At 43.6% G+C, this 12,961-nt stretch overlaps 1 protein-coding gene across 9 annotated transcripts in view; it reads left to right on the forward strand.

Moving 5' to 3' along the window:
• Nucleotides 1-12,961, forward strand: part of KYNU (kynureninase) — a 186,731-nt gene that overhangs the window by 50,713 nt on the left and 123,057 nt on the right. For 5 of the 9 annotated variants that reach the window (XM_056535590.1, XM_056535587.1, XM_056535589.1 and 2 more), the window contains exon 2: nt 11,478-11,690. The exons of 1 other annotated variant lie outside the window; for it this stretch is intronic. In XM_056535590.1, coding sequence (XP_056391565.1) covers nt 11,522-11,690 — 169 coding nt within the window. In that variant the 5' untranslated portion in view covers nt 11,478-11,521. Of the gene's footprint in view, nt 1-6,824; nt 6,918-8,728; nt 8,802-11,477; nt 11,691-12,961 lie in introns of those variants that run through there. 3 more of the 9 variants (XM_056535591.1, XM_056535594.1, XM_056535593.1) reach the window with 3 other exon arrangements.

The raw sequence follows: 12,961 nt of genomic DNA on the forward strand, positions 1-12,961 counted from the left end.
TCCCCCTCCTTTCCACAAATCGGCAGGTAGTATTTGGTAGAAGGGTTAACACACAGTCCCCATTTTCTGCTGAATGCCCATTCCCTATATTGCCGTAAAGCCTTTTATTCAGCCTAATTCACAACCTCTTCATCACGAGAGACAGGTAAACACTTCGGGCAGCTCTGTGTGTAAAACGTTCTGATAGCATTATTGCCTTTCATAGCTTAAGGAGGATTGCTGAAGTAGACCCAGGGTATTACAATTAAAATAAAAGTGCACACATTTTGCCTTAATGCTACTGAAAACTTGCTGTAGTAATCCCTCAGATGGCTGTTACCGCTTCCATTGCTGGGAATCGCATCACTCCGACCATTCTGCCGGATTCTGTGGGAATAATTGTGCAGCCGCCCCCTGTTGTAATTGAGCAGATTTTCATTCCTAATGGTAAACATAATGTTTGGGGAAATTGCTCAGAATATTTTCTCTAATAGCATGTGGGCAATTCTCTCATTCTTTAACTGATTCTAGGAATACATACTTTTTATGGTTTTTGTTATTTTTTATAATTTTTTTTCCTTTCAACTGACAGCCAATGATGTACATAGAAGATAGGGGGCCTATAGCAGATATTAAAATGGGCCTCCCACTATGATTTTGCCCCCAGGACAGAAAGGTCAGTGTTTATTTTCCTTTGCTTACCATGACCCATTGGTCAATACCCTCCTCCATTTATTTGCAAAAAATGCAGTTCTATGGAGGGAGGATCCTGCACAGTTTCTTACCAATAGGAAAAGGAATGGAACCAACCAGGAATGAGCAGCCACATGATCTACCACTATGGTACATACACCCTTGATGACAGCAGGTTAGAACCATATGGGCAGAGGACCCTGAAAATATACTTTTATTATCCCCCAAGGCGTGGCCAATTTTGTGGAACATACTTCTTATTAATATGTGAATGAGGATGTTGCACTTGGGGCTTTACTTTTACACCTAGATGCAATGATCCGCCCATCCATTGAATGACAGCACCTTCTCATGAATATTCATCCAGTCTTGTGCAGTAATGTAATTTAAAGTCTCTTCTTTATTTACTTAGTTACTTACTATAGTTAGTTACTTTCTTATTTCAGTTACTGCTCAGTCCCTGCTGCATTCTGTGCTAGGGTTAGTATTCAGTTCTGGGTTATCATAGAGATATTAGAGCTTTTTTTTTTTTTTTTTGCTTACTTACTTTGCTTACTTACTTTGCTTTTACTTACACAAAAAGTCGTGCATGCACCTAAGCACTTTTTTTTTTCAAACTTTTGCGGGTAGGCATATAGTTTTAAACAGCATTACCTAAGCAACTTTCAGTTTTCACTTTGGAGTGGTTGCAGATTTATGATGTACGAATGTCGCACGTAGGCAAAAAAAAAAAAGTCCAACACCCCTTCAAAAAGTCTCAAGTCAACTCCAGGCCTGACCTGGCTTACAAAATTGCCCATGGTAAGCACTTTTGAAAAGTCACAAAAAAAAAATCTCATTTGAACTTTGCTTATGTGATCCAAATTTATCCCCCCCCGTGTTAGTATGATTAATATGTAGCAAATAAGCAAAGCTAAAGCAAAAAGAAAAAAGAAATGCCTCCAGAACTCGCTTACCAAAGGCAGAAATGATAAACACGCCCCAAGGTTTGTTGTGTCTGGTGTTAGATTAGTGTTCAGGGATGATTTAGGGAAAGATTAGGGATAGCTACCTAGGGTCAGTTCTTGTGCATCAATCTTCTGCTTCAGTTACTGATTTCATCAACAACCTTCCTTTCTTCCAACATTTATTCATCACCCAGATCCTACCATCTATTGATGAATTCCTATTCTTGTTTTTTGTACCTGCCAGCACTGATATGTGCATTTTTTTTACATTGTGACTATCTACTTGTCAGACCATTTGTCTCTAATGTAAATCCTTGGGGTATCTGAGTATTGGGGACCAAAGTTAGAACCCAAGAAAGGTACTAGGACCACACACATGGACATTGCCAGTCCCCATAAACAGCAATGTATTCTGCCAAAAGAATGAACAGGTTCGTTCTTGTGGCAAAAAGCTCCATAGATGAAATTCTGTAGTATGAACTGTGCATTCCAATCTTATTGACAGCAATTGGACTCTGCTACATCAGAATTTGGAAACAGAAATCTGCTCAGAAATTCTATTGTGAGAATGAGATTGTGGGTGCAAATCAGTTTCAGGATCTTTGATATGTCAGGCCACATGTTAATTTTAAAGGGATATTCCAGGATTTTTTTTTATTTTTTTTATTTGACTATGCTACAGGGGTAGTAAAGTTAGTGTAGTTCATAATATAGTGTGTGTACCTGGGTTTCATGATGGTCTTGCGATTCTTATGTCCCAATGTTTATTTTTAACAGCATACAAAATGAGCATCGTCTCAGGTTTTGCCAGGTTGCAGTGCATCCCGAGACATTTCCAGTGATCAGAGGAAGCCTGACTTTGCTTCAATGGGTGGAGTGACCGCTGGGTGGGAGGGTGATCATTCTGCAAGGAATTGTAGTTTTGCAAAACCTGGAGACACCCTGATAAGAAAACACTGGTCTATTGCATGGAAAGGATCAAAGGTGTGTTTCAATTGATGGAGAAGATGATGTGTGGGAGAAAGAAAAAGGACATCACACTTACAAACAAGGAACATGTTTATGGGACATGTAGTTGAAGGGAGGGAACTCCAGCAGGAAATAGCCAGTTCACAAAAACATAGCCACAGCATTATAAAGGTTGACTCAGAAAGATAGGGGATAAGTTATAGATCCTGAATGGGACCAGTGCAGTATGCAGGAAGGGTGCGTTCCGTACCCGCATGATGTGGCGGCTGATATGCCCCCTCTATGTATCCCATAGAGATACATGGAGGAGGCAAGTCTGCCGTGGCTTCCTGCGGACTGCCACGGGCCCGTACAGGAGATCACGGGGGGGTCCCAGGGGCCAGACCCTCGCAATCTATAAGTTATCCCCTCTCTGAAGGATAGTTATATTCCACTACAGTACTCCTTTAAATCACTTTATGGTGGATAACCCCTTGAAAGGGGTACTCCAGTGGAATTTTTTTTTTTTTAACCAATTGGTGCCAGAAAGTTATACAGATTTGTAAATTACTTCTATTTTAAAAACATAATCCTTCCAGTACTCATCAGCTGCTGTATGCTCCACATGAAGTTGTATAGTTATTTTCAGTATGACCACAGTGCTCTCTGATGACACCTCTGTTCGTGTCAGGAACTGTCCAGAGTAGGAGCAAATCCCCATAGCAAACTGGACAGTTCTTGATACAAACAGGTGTCAGCAGAGAGCACTGTGGTAAGACAGAAAAAAATTCCAGAAAGAAATGCAACTTCCTCTGGAGCATACAGCAGCTCATAATTACTGGAAGGATTAAGATTTTTAAAATAGAAGTAATTTACAAATCTGTTTAACTTTCTTGAGCCAGTTGATTAAAAAAATGTAAATAGTTTACCACTCCTTTAAGCTAATTCCTAATAGGGATTTTAGCAGTTCTCCAAACCAATAAGGTTCCAGACTTACTTTACTTACTTTACAGTACATCACCCCCTGAAAGTTTACTATTTAAAAAGGTACTCCGGTGGAAAACTTTTTTTTTTTTATCAACTGGTGCCAGAAAGTTAAACAGATTTGTAAATTACTTCTATAAAAAAATCTTAACCCTCCAGTACTTATTAGCTGCTGAATACTACAGAAGAAATTATTTTCTTTTTGGAACACAGTGCCCTCTGCTGACATCACAAGCACATTGCTCTCTGCTGACATCTCTGTCCATTTTAAGAACTGTCCAGAGTAGGAGAAAATCCCCATAGCAAACATATGCTGCTCTGGACAGTTCCAAAAATGGACAGAGATGTCAGCAGAGAGCACTGTGGTCGTGATGTCAGCAGAGAGCTTTGTGTTCCATAAAGAAAATAAAATTTAAAAGAAAAGAAAAAGTTTTCCACCGGAGTACCTCTTTAACCCCTTAAGGACACAGGGCGTATCCATATGCCCCCGTTTCCAAGTCCTTAAGGACACAGGGCATATGGATACACCCTGCGCATTTCCGGCCCCAGCCGCTAGCTGGAGGGGAGCCGGTGCCGGATGCCTGCTGAAATCGTTCAGCAGGCATCCCGGCATATCACCCAGGGGGGTCATTATGTCCCCCATGTCGGCGATGGCTGCAAATCGCTGGACAATTCAGTCCAGCGATCTGCGGCGGATTCCGGGTAAATCGGGTCTCCAGTGACCCGGTGACCCGGAATTACTGGCTGATCGGGGCTGTCTCTGACGGCCCCAAACAGCCATAGCCAGCAGGGGTGAGGCGGCACTGGTGCCACCTCACGATCGCCCTGATTCGTCGGCCGGTTTCCCGGCCGACCAATCAGGGCGCCTGCTGCGGGTGTCACTCCCGCAACCCGCTCCGCCCCTCTTCCGGAGGACGTGAGCGGGTGTGGGAAGAAGACCCCGGGAGCTGGGGACCCCGATCCCCGGCGTCCCTGTTGGGATCGGGGCCCCAGGAGCGACGGCTGCGGCGAGGGACTGACCTGCGCGGCGGCGTGGAGCAGCAGTTGGAGGTGAGTGACAGCCTCCTGCTGTTGCTTAGCAACAGCTCCCAGCATGCAAAAAGGGCATGCTGGGATCTGTAGTTATGCAACAGCAGGAGGCAGACCACCACATCTCCCAGCATTCCCTTATGGGGATGCTGGGACTTATAGTTTTGCAACAGCTGGAGGCACATTTTTTCTATGGAAAAGTGTACCTTCAGCTGTTGTATAACTACAACCCCCAGGTTGCACAATCAGCTAAAGTGCATGCTGGGAGTTGTAGTGGTGCATCTGCTGGTTGCATAACTACAACTCCCAGCATGCCTGTTGGCTGTCGGTGACTGCTGAGAGTTGTAGTTTTGCAACAGCTGGAGGCACACTGTTTGTGAAACACTGAGTTAAGTAGCAAACCAGTGTGTCTCCAGCTGTTGCATAAATACAATCCCCAGCCAAAGTAGTATGCCTCCAGCTGTTGCATAACTACAAGTCCCAGCATGCCCTTCCGCTGTCCGTACATGCTGGGGGTTGTAGCTTTTGAAACAGCTGAAGGCACACTGGTTGCAAAACACTGAGTTTGTTACCAAACTCTGTGTTTCACAACCAGTGTGCCTCCAGCTGTTGCAAAACTACAACTCCCAGCATGCACTGATAGACCATACATGCTGGGAGCTGTAGTTTTGCAACAGCTGGAGGTATTCCCCCCCCCCCCCCCCAATGTGAACGTACAGGGTACACTCACATGGGCGGAGGTTTACAGTAAGTATCCGGCAAATTTTCTGCCGCAGCTCAAACTGCCAGCAGAAACTACTGTGAACCCTCGCCCGTGCGACTGTACCCTAAAAACACTACACTTCATTAACACAAAATAAAATAAAAAGTAAAAAACACTACATATACACATACCCCTACACAGCCCCCCTCCCCTCCCAATAAAAATGAAAAACATCTGGTACGCCACTGTTTCCAAAACGGAGCATCCAGCTGTTGCAAAACAACTACTCCCAGTATTGCCAGATAGCCACTGACTGTCCAGGCATGCTGGGAGTTTTACAACAGCTGGAGGCCCCCTGTTTGGGAATCACTGGCATAGAATACCCCTATGTCCACCCCTATGCAAATCCCTAATTTAGGCCTCAAATGCGCATGGCGCTCTCACTTTGGAGCCCTGTCATATTTCAAGGCAACAGTTTGGGGTCACATATGGGGTATCGCCGTACTGGCACCATAGGGGCTTCCTAAATGCGGCATGCCCCCAGAGCAAAATTTGTCGCTCCTTCCCTTATACCCCCAAAAACCATTTGTCGCTCCTTCCCTTCTGAGCCCTCTACTGCGCCCGCCAAACTTTTTACATGGACATATGAGGTATGTGCTTACTTGAGAGAAATTGGGTTTCAAATACAAGTAAACATTTTCTCCTTTTTACCCCTTGCAAAAATTCTAAAATTGGGTCTACAAGAACATGCGAGTGTAAAAAATGAAGATTTTGAATCTTCTCCTTCACTTTGCTGCTATTCCTGTGAAACACCTAAAGGGTTAAAACACTTACTGAATGTCATTTTGAATACTTTGGGGGGTGCAGTTTTTATAATGGGGTCATTTGTGGGGAATTTCTAATACGAAGACCCTTCAAATCCACTTCAAAACTGAACTGGTCCCTGAAAAATAGTGAGTTTGAAAATTTTGTGAAAAATGTAAAAATTGCTGCTGAACTTAAAATCCCTCTGGTGTCTTCCAAAAGTAAAAATTCATACATTTTATGATGCAATCATAAAGTAGACATATTGTATATGTGAACCATTTTTTTTTTTTTTTTTGAATATCCATGTTCCTTACAAGCAGAGAGCTTCAAAGTTAGAAAAATGCAAAATTTTCATTTTTTTTTGATCAAATTTGGGGATTTTTCACCAAGAAAGGATGCAAGTTACCACAAAATTTTACCACTATGTTAAAGTAGAATATATCACGTAAAAACTATCTCGGAATCAGAATGATAAGTAAAAACATTCCAGAGTTATTAATGTTTAAAGTGACAGTGGTCAGATCTTCAAAAAATGCTCCGGTCCTTAAGGTGAAAAATGGCTCAGTCCTTAAGGGGTTAAGACAAACATCTATGTGTTATTCCCACAGAAACCTGACTGTGCAAAAAAAATGTGTTTACAAATGTTTCCAGCCCATGTGAATCCAGAGTTCAATAACCTTTGATACTTAGCTGCCATTTGTTATCCAAGGGGGAGTGATTTACAGAGCAAACGTTGCAAAGGTTGTGCAAATCATCAGCCCAGGTAGAAACGCTTTGTTACATGGTGATTTTTGTTACTCTTTAGCTTTTCATATACTGGGAAAAAGGTATGTGCAAAATCATTATGTTCTATGGGGGAGATTTATCAAAACCTGTGCAGAGGAAGACTGGTGCAGTTGCCCATAACAACCAATCAGATCGCTTCTTTGATTTTAAAAAAGGCCTGTGAAAAATGAAAGAAGCAATCTGATTGGTTGCTATGGGCAACTGCACCGTTCTTCCTTTGCACAGGTTTTGATAAATTTCCCCCTATATGTGTATAAGTTCCTACTGTGTATACTATATGTGTTTGTTTTATATATATTTGAATGGTCACTCATGCAATAATTATGCCTTTACAGCAGTGGTCTCAAAGTGCGGCCCTCAAGATGTTGCAAAACTTCAACTCCCAGCATGCCCGGACAGCCGTTGGCTGTCCGGGCATGCTGGGAGTTGAAGTTTTGCAACATCTGGAGGGCCACACTTTGAGACCACTGCTTTACAGTATATGTAGACCAGTCTTTATTTATTTTTTTTTTCCAAATTCAAATTTTATTGAAGATTTTCAAAAAGGAAAAAGGCAAAGACAAACAATGTCTAATATAGTGGGTCAACAAAACAGATAGTTGCATAAGTCCTCAACATAACAACGTGATGGAGTTCAAGTATATTAATTCACGTGTTCCCAAGCAAATAAAACCGGCTTGCGAGCAGGAACAATAAGGGTGCAAGGGACAGAGTGAGAAATCTTTATCAATAATAAGTAAGAAACCTCAAAAATGTTAAACTAAGAGAAATGAGAAGGAAATGAGGAAAGAAAGTAAAAACGTGGGGGAGCGGGGAGAGGACAGGAAAGAGGTAGGGGAAGATGTGGAGTGGAGACGTGGAGTGGAGACGGGATGGGGAGAGGAGTGAAGTGGAGTGGAGAAGTGGAGTGGAGTGGAGACATGGAGTGGAGACGTGGAGATGGGAAGAGGAGAGGAGTGGAGACGTGGAGTGGAGACGTGGAGTGGATTGAAGACGTGGAGTGGAGACATGGAGTGGAGAGGAGAGGAGTGGAGACATGGAGTGGAGTGGAAACGTGGTGTGGAGTGGAGACGTGGAGTGGAGACGTGGAGTGGAGATGAAGGGGAGGGGAAGGGTGGGAAGAAGATGGGAGGGGTCCTAGGGAGGAAGACCAGCTTACCTCGCAAGTCAGGGAGACTCCAGACCTCCATGGCACCCAGACATAGCAGGAACAATAAGGGTGCAAGGGACAGAGTGAGAAATCTCCATCAATAATAAGTAAGAAACCTCAAAAATGTGAAACTAAGAGAAATGAGAATGAAATGAGGAAAGAAATTAAAAAAGTGGGGGAGCGGGGAGAGGACAGGAAAGAGGTAGGGGAAGATGTGGAGTGGAGACGTGGAGTGGAGACGGGATGGGGAGAGGAGTGGAGATGTGGAGTGGAGACCTGGAGGCGAGTGGAGACGTGTAATTGGAGACGTGGAGTGGAGACGGGGGGGAGAGGAGTGAAGTGGAGTGGAGACGTGGAGTGGAGACGTGGAGTGGGGACAGGGGGGAGAGGAGTGAAGTGGAGTGGAGACGTGGAGTGGAGACATGGAGTGGAGACGTGGAGATGGGGGGGAGAGGAGAGGAGTGGAGACGTGGAGTGGAGACGTGGAGTGGAGACATGGAGTGGAGACGGGAGAGGAGAGGAGTGGAGACATGGAGTGGAGACGGGAGAGGAGAGGAGTGGAGACATGGAGTGGAGACGGGAGAGGAGAGGAATGGAGACATGGAGTGGAGTGGAGACGGGGAGTGGAGACGTGGAGTGGAGATGGGGGGGGAGGGGAAGGGTGGGAAGAACACGGGAGGGGTCCTAGGGAGGAAGACCAGCTTACCTCGCGAGCAGGGGAGACTCCAGACCTCCACGGCACCCAGACATAGCAGATGGCCACTGAATGGAAAAGGTAAGTCAAAATGGAGTACACATGGCGGGAGTGTACGGGGAAACAACTAGATGTTCTGAGGGCCTGGGTAGCAAGGAGTCTATTCTGTGAGATGTAGAGAGATAAAGTCCGTTGAGGCCTGAAAAGCAGTCCAGGTCCATAATGTGACAGGCTGTGGCGGGAGGTGGCAATTTCTGGGGTAGGATCTAGTCGTGTCGAAGTGACGCATGCTATCACATCCATTTCCTCCACCCAAAAGGTACTTAGGAAGGGGCAGGTAAGCCAGATATGACCAGTCTTCTCTTTAGCTGATGCAAAACTATAACTCCCATGCTGCTCCCATCCCTCCCAGGGCATGTTGGGAATTGTAATTTTGCAACAGATAGGGAGCCACAAGTTTTTGATTTTGCCCATTAAATTCCATGGGGGAGATTTATCAAGACCTGACCAGATGAAAAGTTGCTGAGTTGCCCATAGCAACCAATCAGATCACTTCTTTCATTTTTGATACGGCCTCTGAAAAATGAAAGAAGTGATCTGATTGGTTGCTATGGGCAACTCAGCAACTTTTCCTCTGGACGGGTTTTGATAAATATCCCCGCATATGAATCTGACAGAACAATTGTCATATTCCATTGGACTTTTTATATAAGAAGGTATTTCTTTTAGGGTAAAATATCTCCATGGACTGAGACAATGGTGCAGGGAGGCTTTACATTTCTGTGCCAGTGTTCTATAACCTTTATATATAACCTCTATAACCTATATTGCAAAAATGTAATGTATGTTTAGGTTTAGCTGGATACAACTAACAAGGTAGGTATGTAATCTATAATTTATATATTAGATACGGTATGTTGTTTATGTTGTGTTACTTATTCCTTGTACCACACTGGACTTTAACTATAGTTTAAACATTGTCATGTCTAAAAATTGTAAACTTAAAGGGGTACTCTGGTGGAAAGTAATTTTTTTTTTCTTTTTCAAATCAACTCGTGCCAGAAAGTCAAATAGATTTGTAAATTACTTCTATTAAAAAAATCTTAATACTTCCAGTACTTATTAGCTGCTGTATGCTCCAGAGGAAGTTGTGGAGTCCTTTTTTGTCTGACCACAGTGCTCTCTGCTGACACCTCTGTCCGTGTCAGGAATAGTTCAGAGTAAAAGCAAATCCCCATAACAAACCTCTCCTGCTCTGTACAGGTGTCAGCAGAGAGCACTTTGGTGAGACTGAAAAGAACTACACAACTTTCTCTTGAGCATATGGCAGCTGATAAGTACTGCAAGGATTAAGATTTTTAAATAGAAGTAATTTACAAATCTGCATAACTTTTTGGTACCAGTTGATTTGATTTTTTTTCCCCCACTGGAGTACCCCTTTAACCCGTTAAGGACCATGGACATCTGTGCTTGTCCAATGGCCGTTAACGGGGTATGACGCAGGCTCCCGACTCGAGGCCACATCATACCGGCCGGCCCCCAGCTGATTCCTGTAGCTGGGGGCTGGCGTTAACAGCTGACATGCGTCGATCGCTGCGGCCAGCTATTAACCCTTTAGATTGCCACTGTCAAAGTTGACAGCGGCATCTTTATCCTGTCCCTTGTGGTCCAGTGGGGTGGTTCCCCCCCCCCCCCCGCAGCACGAACATGGGGGGGGGGGGGGGTGCAACCACTGCTGTGGGAGCCTGAGGGCTTACCTCTTCTGCTGGGGCGGCTCCTGCTCTCTGAATGATAAAGCCTGGCAGGCTTTATCAATCGAGCGAAGAGCACACAGATCAATGGGATTCTATGGAATACCATTGATCTGTATGAGGAATCAAATGATTCCACCTAAAAGTCCCCTAAGGGGACTAAAAGTGTAGAAAAAAAAAAAAAAGATTAAAAAAAGTTTGAAAACACACACATTAACCCCTTCCTTATTAAAAGTTTAAATCACCCCCCTTTTCCCAAATTGCCACGGGCATAAATGTCTGAACTATAAAAATATATCATAAATTAAACCGCACTGTCAATGGTGTATGCGCAAAAAAATTACAAAAATGGAACTGATTAAAAATTCAGATCATGGTGCAAAAATTTAGCCCTGATATCACCCCATAGGCAGAAAAATAAAAAAGTTATAGGGGTCAGAAGAGGACAATTTTAAATGTATTACTTTTCATGCATGTAGTTATGATTTTTCCCAAAAGTATGACAAAATCAAACCTATATAAGTAGGGTATCATTTTAACCATATGGACCTATAGAATAAAGATAAAGTGTCATTTTTACCTGAACAATGTACGACGTAGAAACGGAAGCCCCCAAAATTTACAAAATGGTGTTTTTTCTTCAATTTTGTCGCACAATGATTTTTTGTCATTACAAAGTAGAATTGGTGAAGCAAAAAATAAGCCCTCTTATGGATTTTTAGGTGCAAAATTGAAAGGGCTATTATTTTTAAAAGGTAAGGAAGAAAAAACGAAAGGGCAAAAACAGAAAAACGCTTGGTCCTTAAGGGGTTAAGTTGGTCTGTCCGGGCATGCTGGGAGTTGAAGTTTTGCAACATCTGGAGGGCCACAGTTTGAGACCACTGATCTAGACTAAAGTTTTACCATATGCACACTTCCTTGAGAAGACCACTCTTCTTAAAGACCCCTTTTTAATGTAATTTTAGGAGCCATCCTAAAAAAGTTTCCCAATATTCCTGTATTTCAGGTGAGGTTTGCGGAGCTTGGTTCAGCCCTGTCCCCTCCATCATCATGAATACATTGAATCATATGTCACCTGCAACAAGATTAGAAAGCATAGCGTCTGAGCTGGGGTGCAGCGTGCTGGACCAGGACTTCGCTCTCCACTTAGACAATGAAGATGAATTGAAGCACCTTAGACAATGTTTTCACATTCCGAAGACGAAGGATTTGCCAACAAGTAAGACACATCGTTATGTTTTCGGAGCCTTTTGGCTTCAGTTATGCATATATTTTTTTTGTGACAGTGTGAAATGTAATCAGACATAAGACCCTCTAGACATGTAGTAAATTTACTTCAGTGGAGTGGGGCCAGGAGAGAAAATGGCAAATATCCCTCCCTGCCCCCCCCCCCCCCCCCCCCCCCCGAGACACGAGATCGACTGTGACATGTGCAATATACTAAAGTAAGGTGAAAAATAGCCAAACTTTTGCAAACAGTTTTTTTTGTATTGCTCCAATGCATTTGGAAATGAAGCATCCCTGTAAATAGTCTTTATTTAAATAATAAAATAAAAATAACAATCTGCTACCATTTTATGTATACAGATATATGGGTTTACATTTCAAGAGGTACACCAGTGGAGAATTTTTTTTTTTTTTTTAATCGACTGGTATCAGAAAGTTATCCAGTACTTCTCAGCTGCTGTATACTACAGAGGAAGTTCTTTTCTTTTTGGATTTCCTTTCTGTCTGCCCACAGTGCTCTCTGCTGACACATGTCAGGAACTGTCCGGAACTGTCCAGAAAGGAGCAAATCCCCATAGACAACCTATCCTGCTCTGGACAGTTCCTGACATGGACAGAGGTGTCAGCAGAGAGCACTGTGGTCAGACAGAAAATAAATTAAAAAAGAAAAGAACTTCCTGTGGAGCATGTAGAAGTAATTTACAAATCTGTTTAACTTTCTGGCACCAGTTGATTTGAAAAAAAAAATAAAAAAACTGTTTTCCAGCGGAGTACCCCTTTAAGGGTAGGGTCACACGTAATAAATGCGCAACGTATTTTACACTGCGGATCCGCCGATGACCCGACCCTATAGTGTGCAATCCACTGCTATGAGCAGACACACATGGAACTGCAAGCCGCAGCATGCACGCGCAGTGTACTTACAGTCATCAAGGCCGTTCCCCCTGCTCCCTGCCCCCCCCCCCCACTCGCAGGTCCATATGTGTCCATATGTGTCTGCCGCCCCCTTTACTCTGTCCATTGGCCTGCCCTTTGATATGCCACACCTTACTACTGGGGTGACACACTGTAAAAAGTACCCTCCTCATGTAATTAGTTTAATACTGGGGTGACATACCGTAACAAACCTCCTTCTCATGCTGCTGGCAGAGCAAGTGATTCAGATGCTGGTTGTCTAACTTTTTTGCGGCAGGCAGAGTGGCATCTAGGCTGGTCCCTATTTTTCCAATAGAAAGAGACCACCCTGAGTGTCGGGTCATCGGC

This window comes from Hyla sarda, chromosome 8 (assembly GCF_029499605.1).
Source record: "Hyla sarda isolate aHylSar1 chromosome 8, aHylSar1.hap1, whole genome shotgun sequence".
Lineage (NCBI taxonomy): Eukaryota > Metazoa > Chordata > Amphibia > Anura > Hylidae > Hyla > Hyla sarda.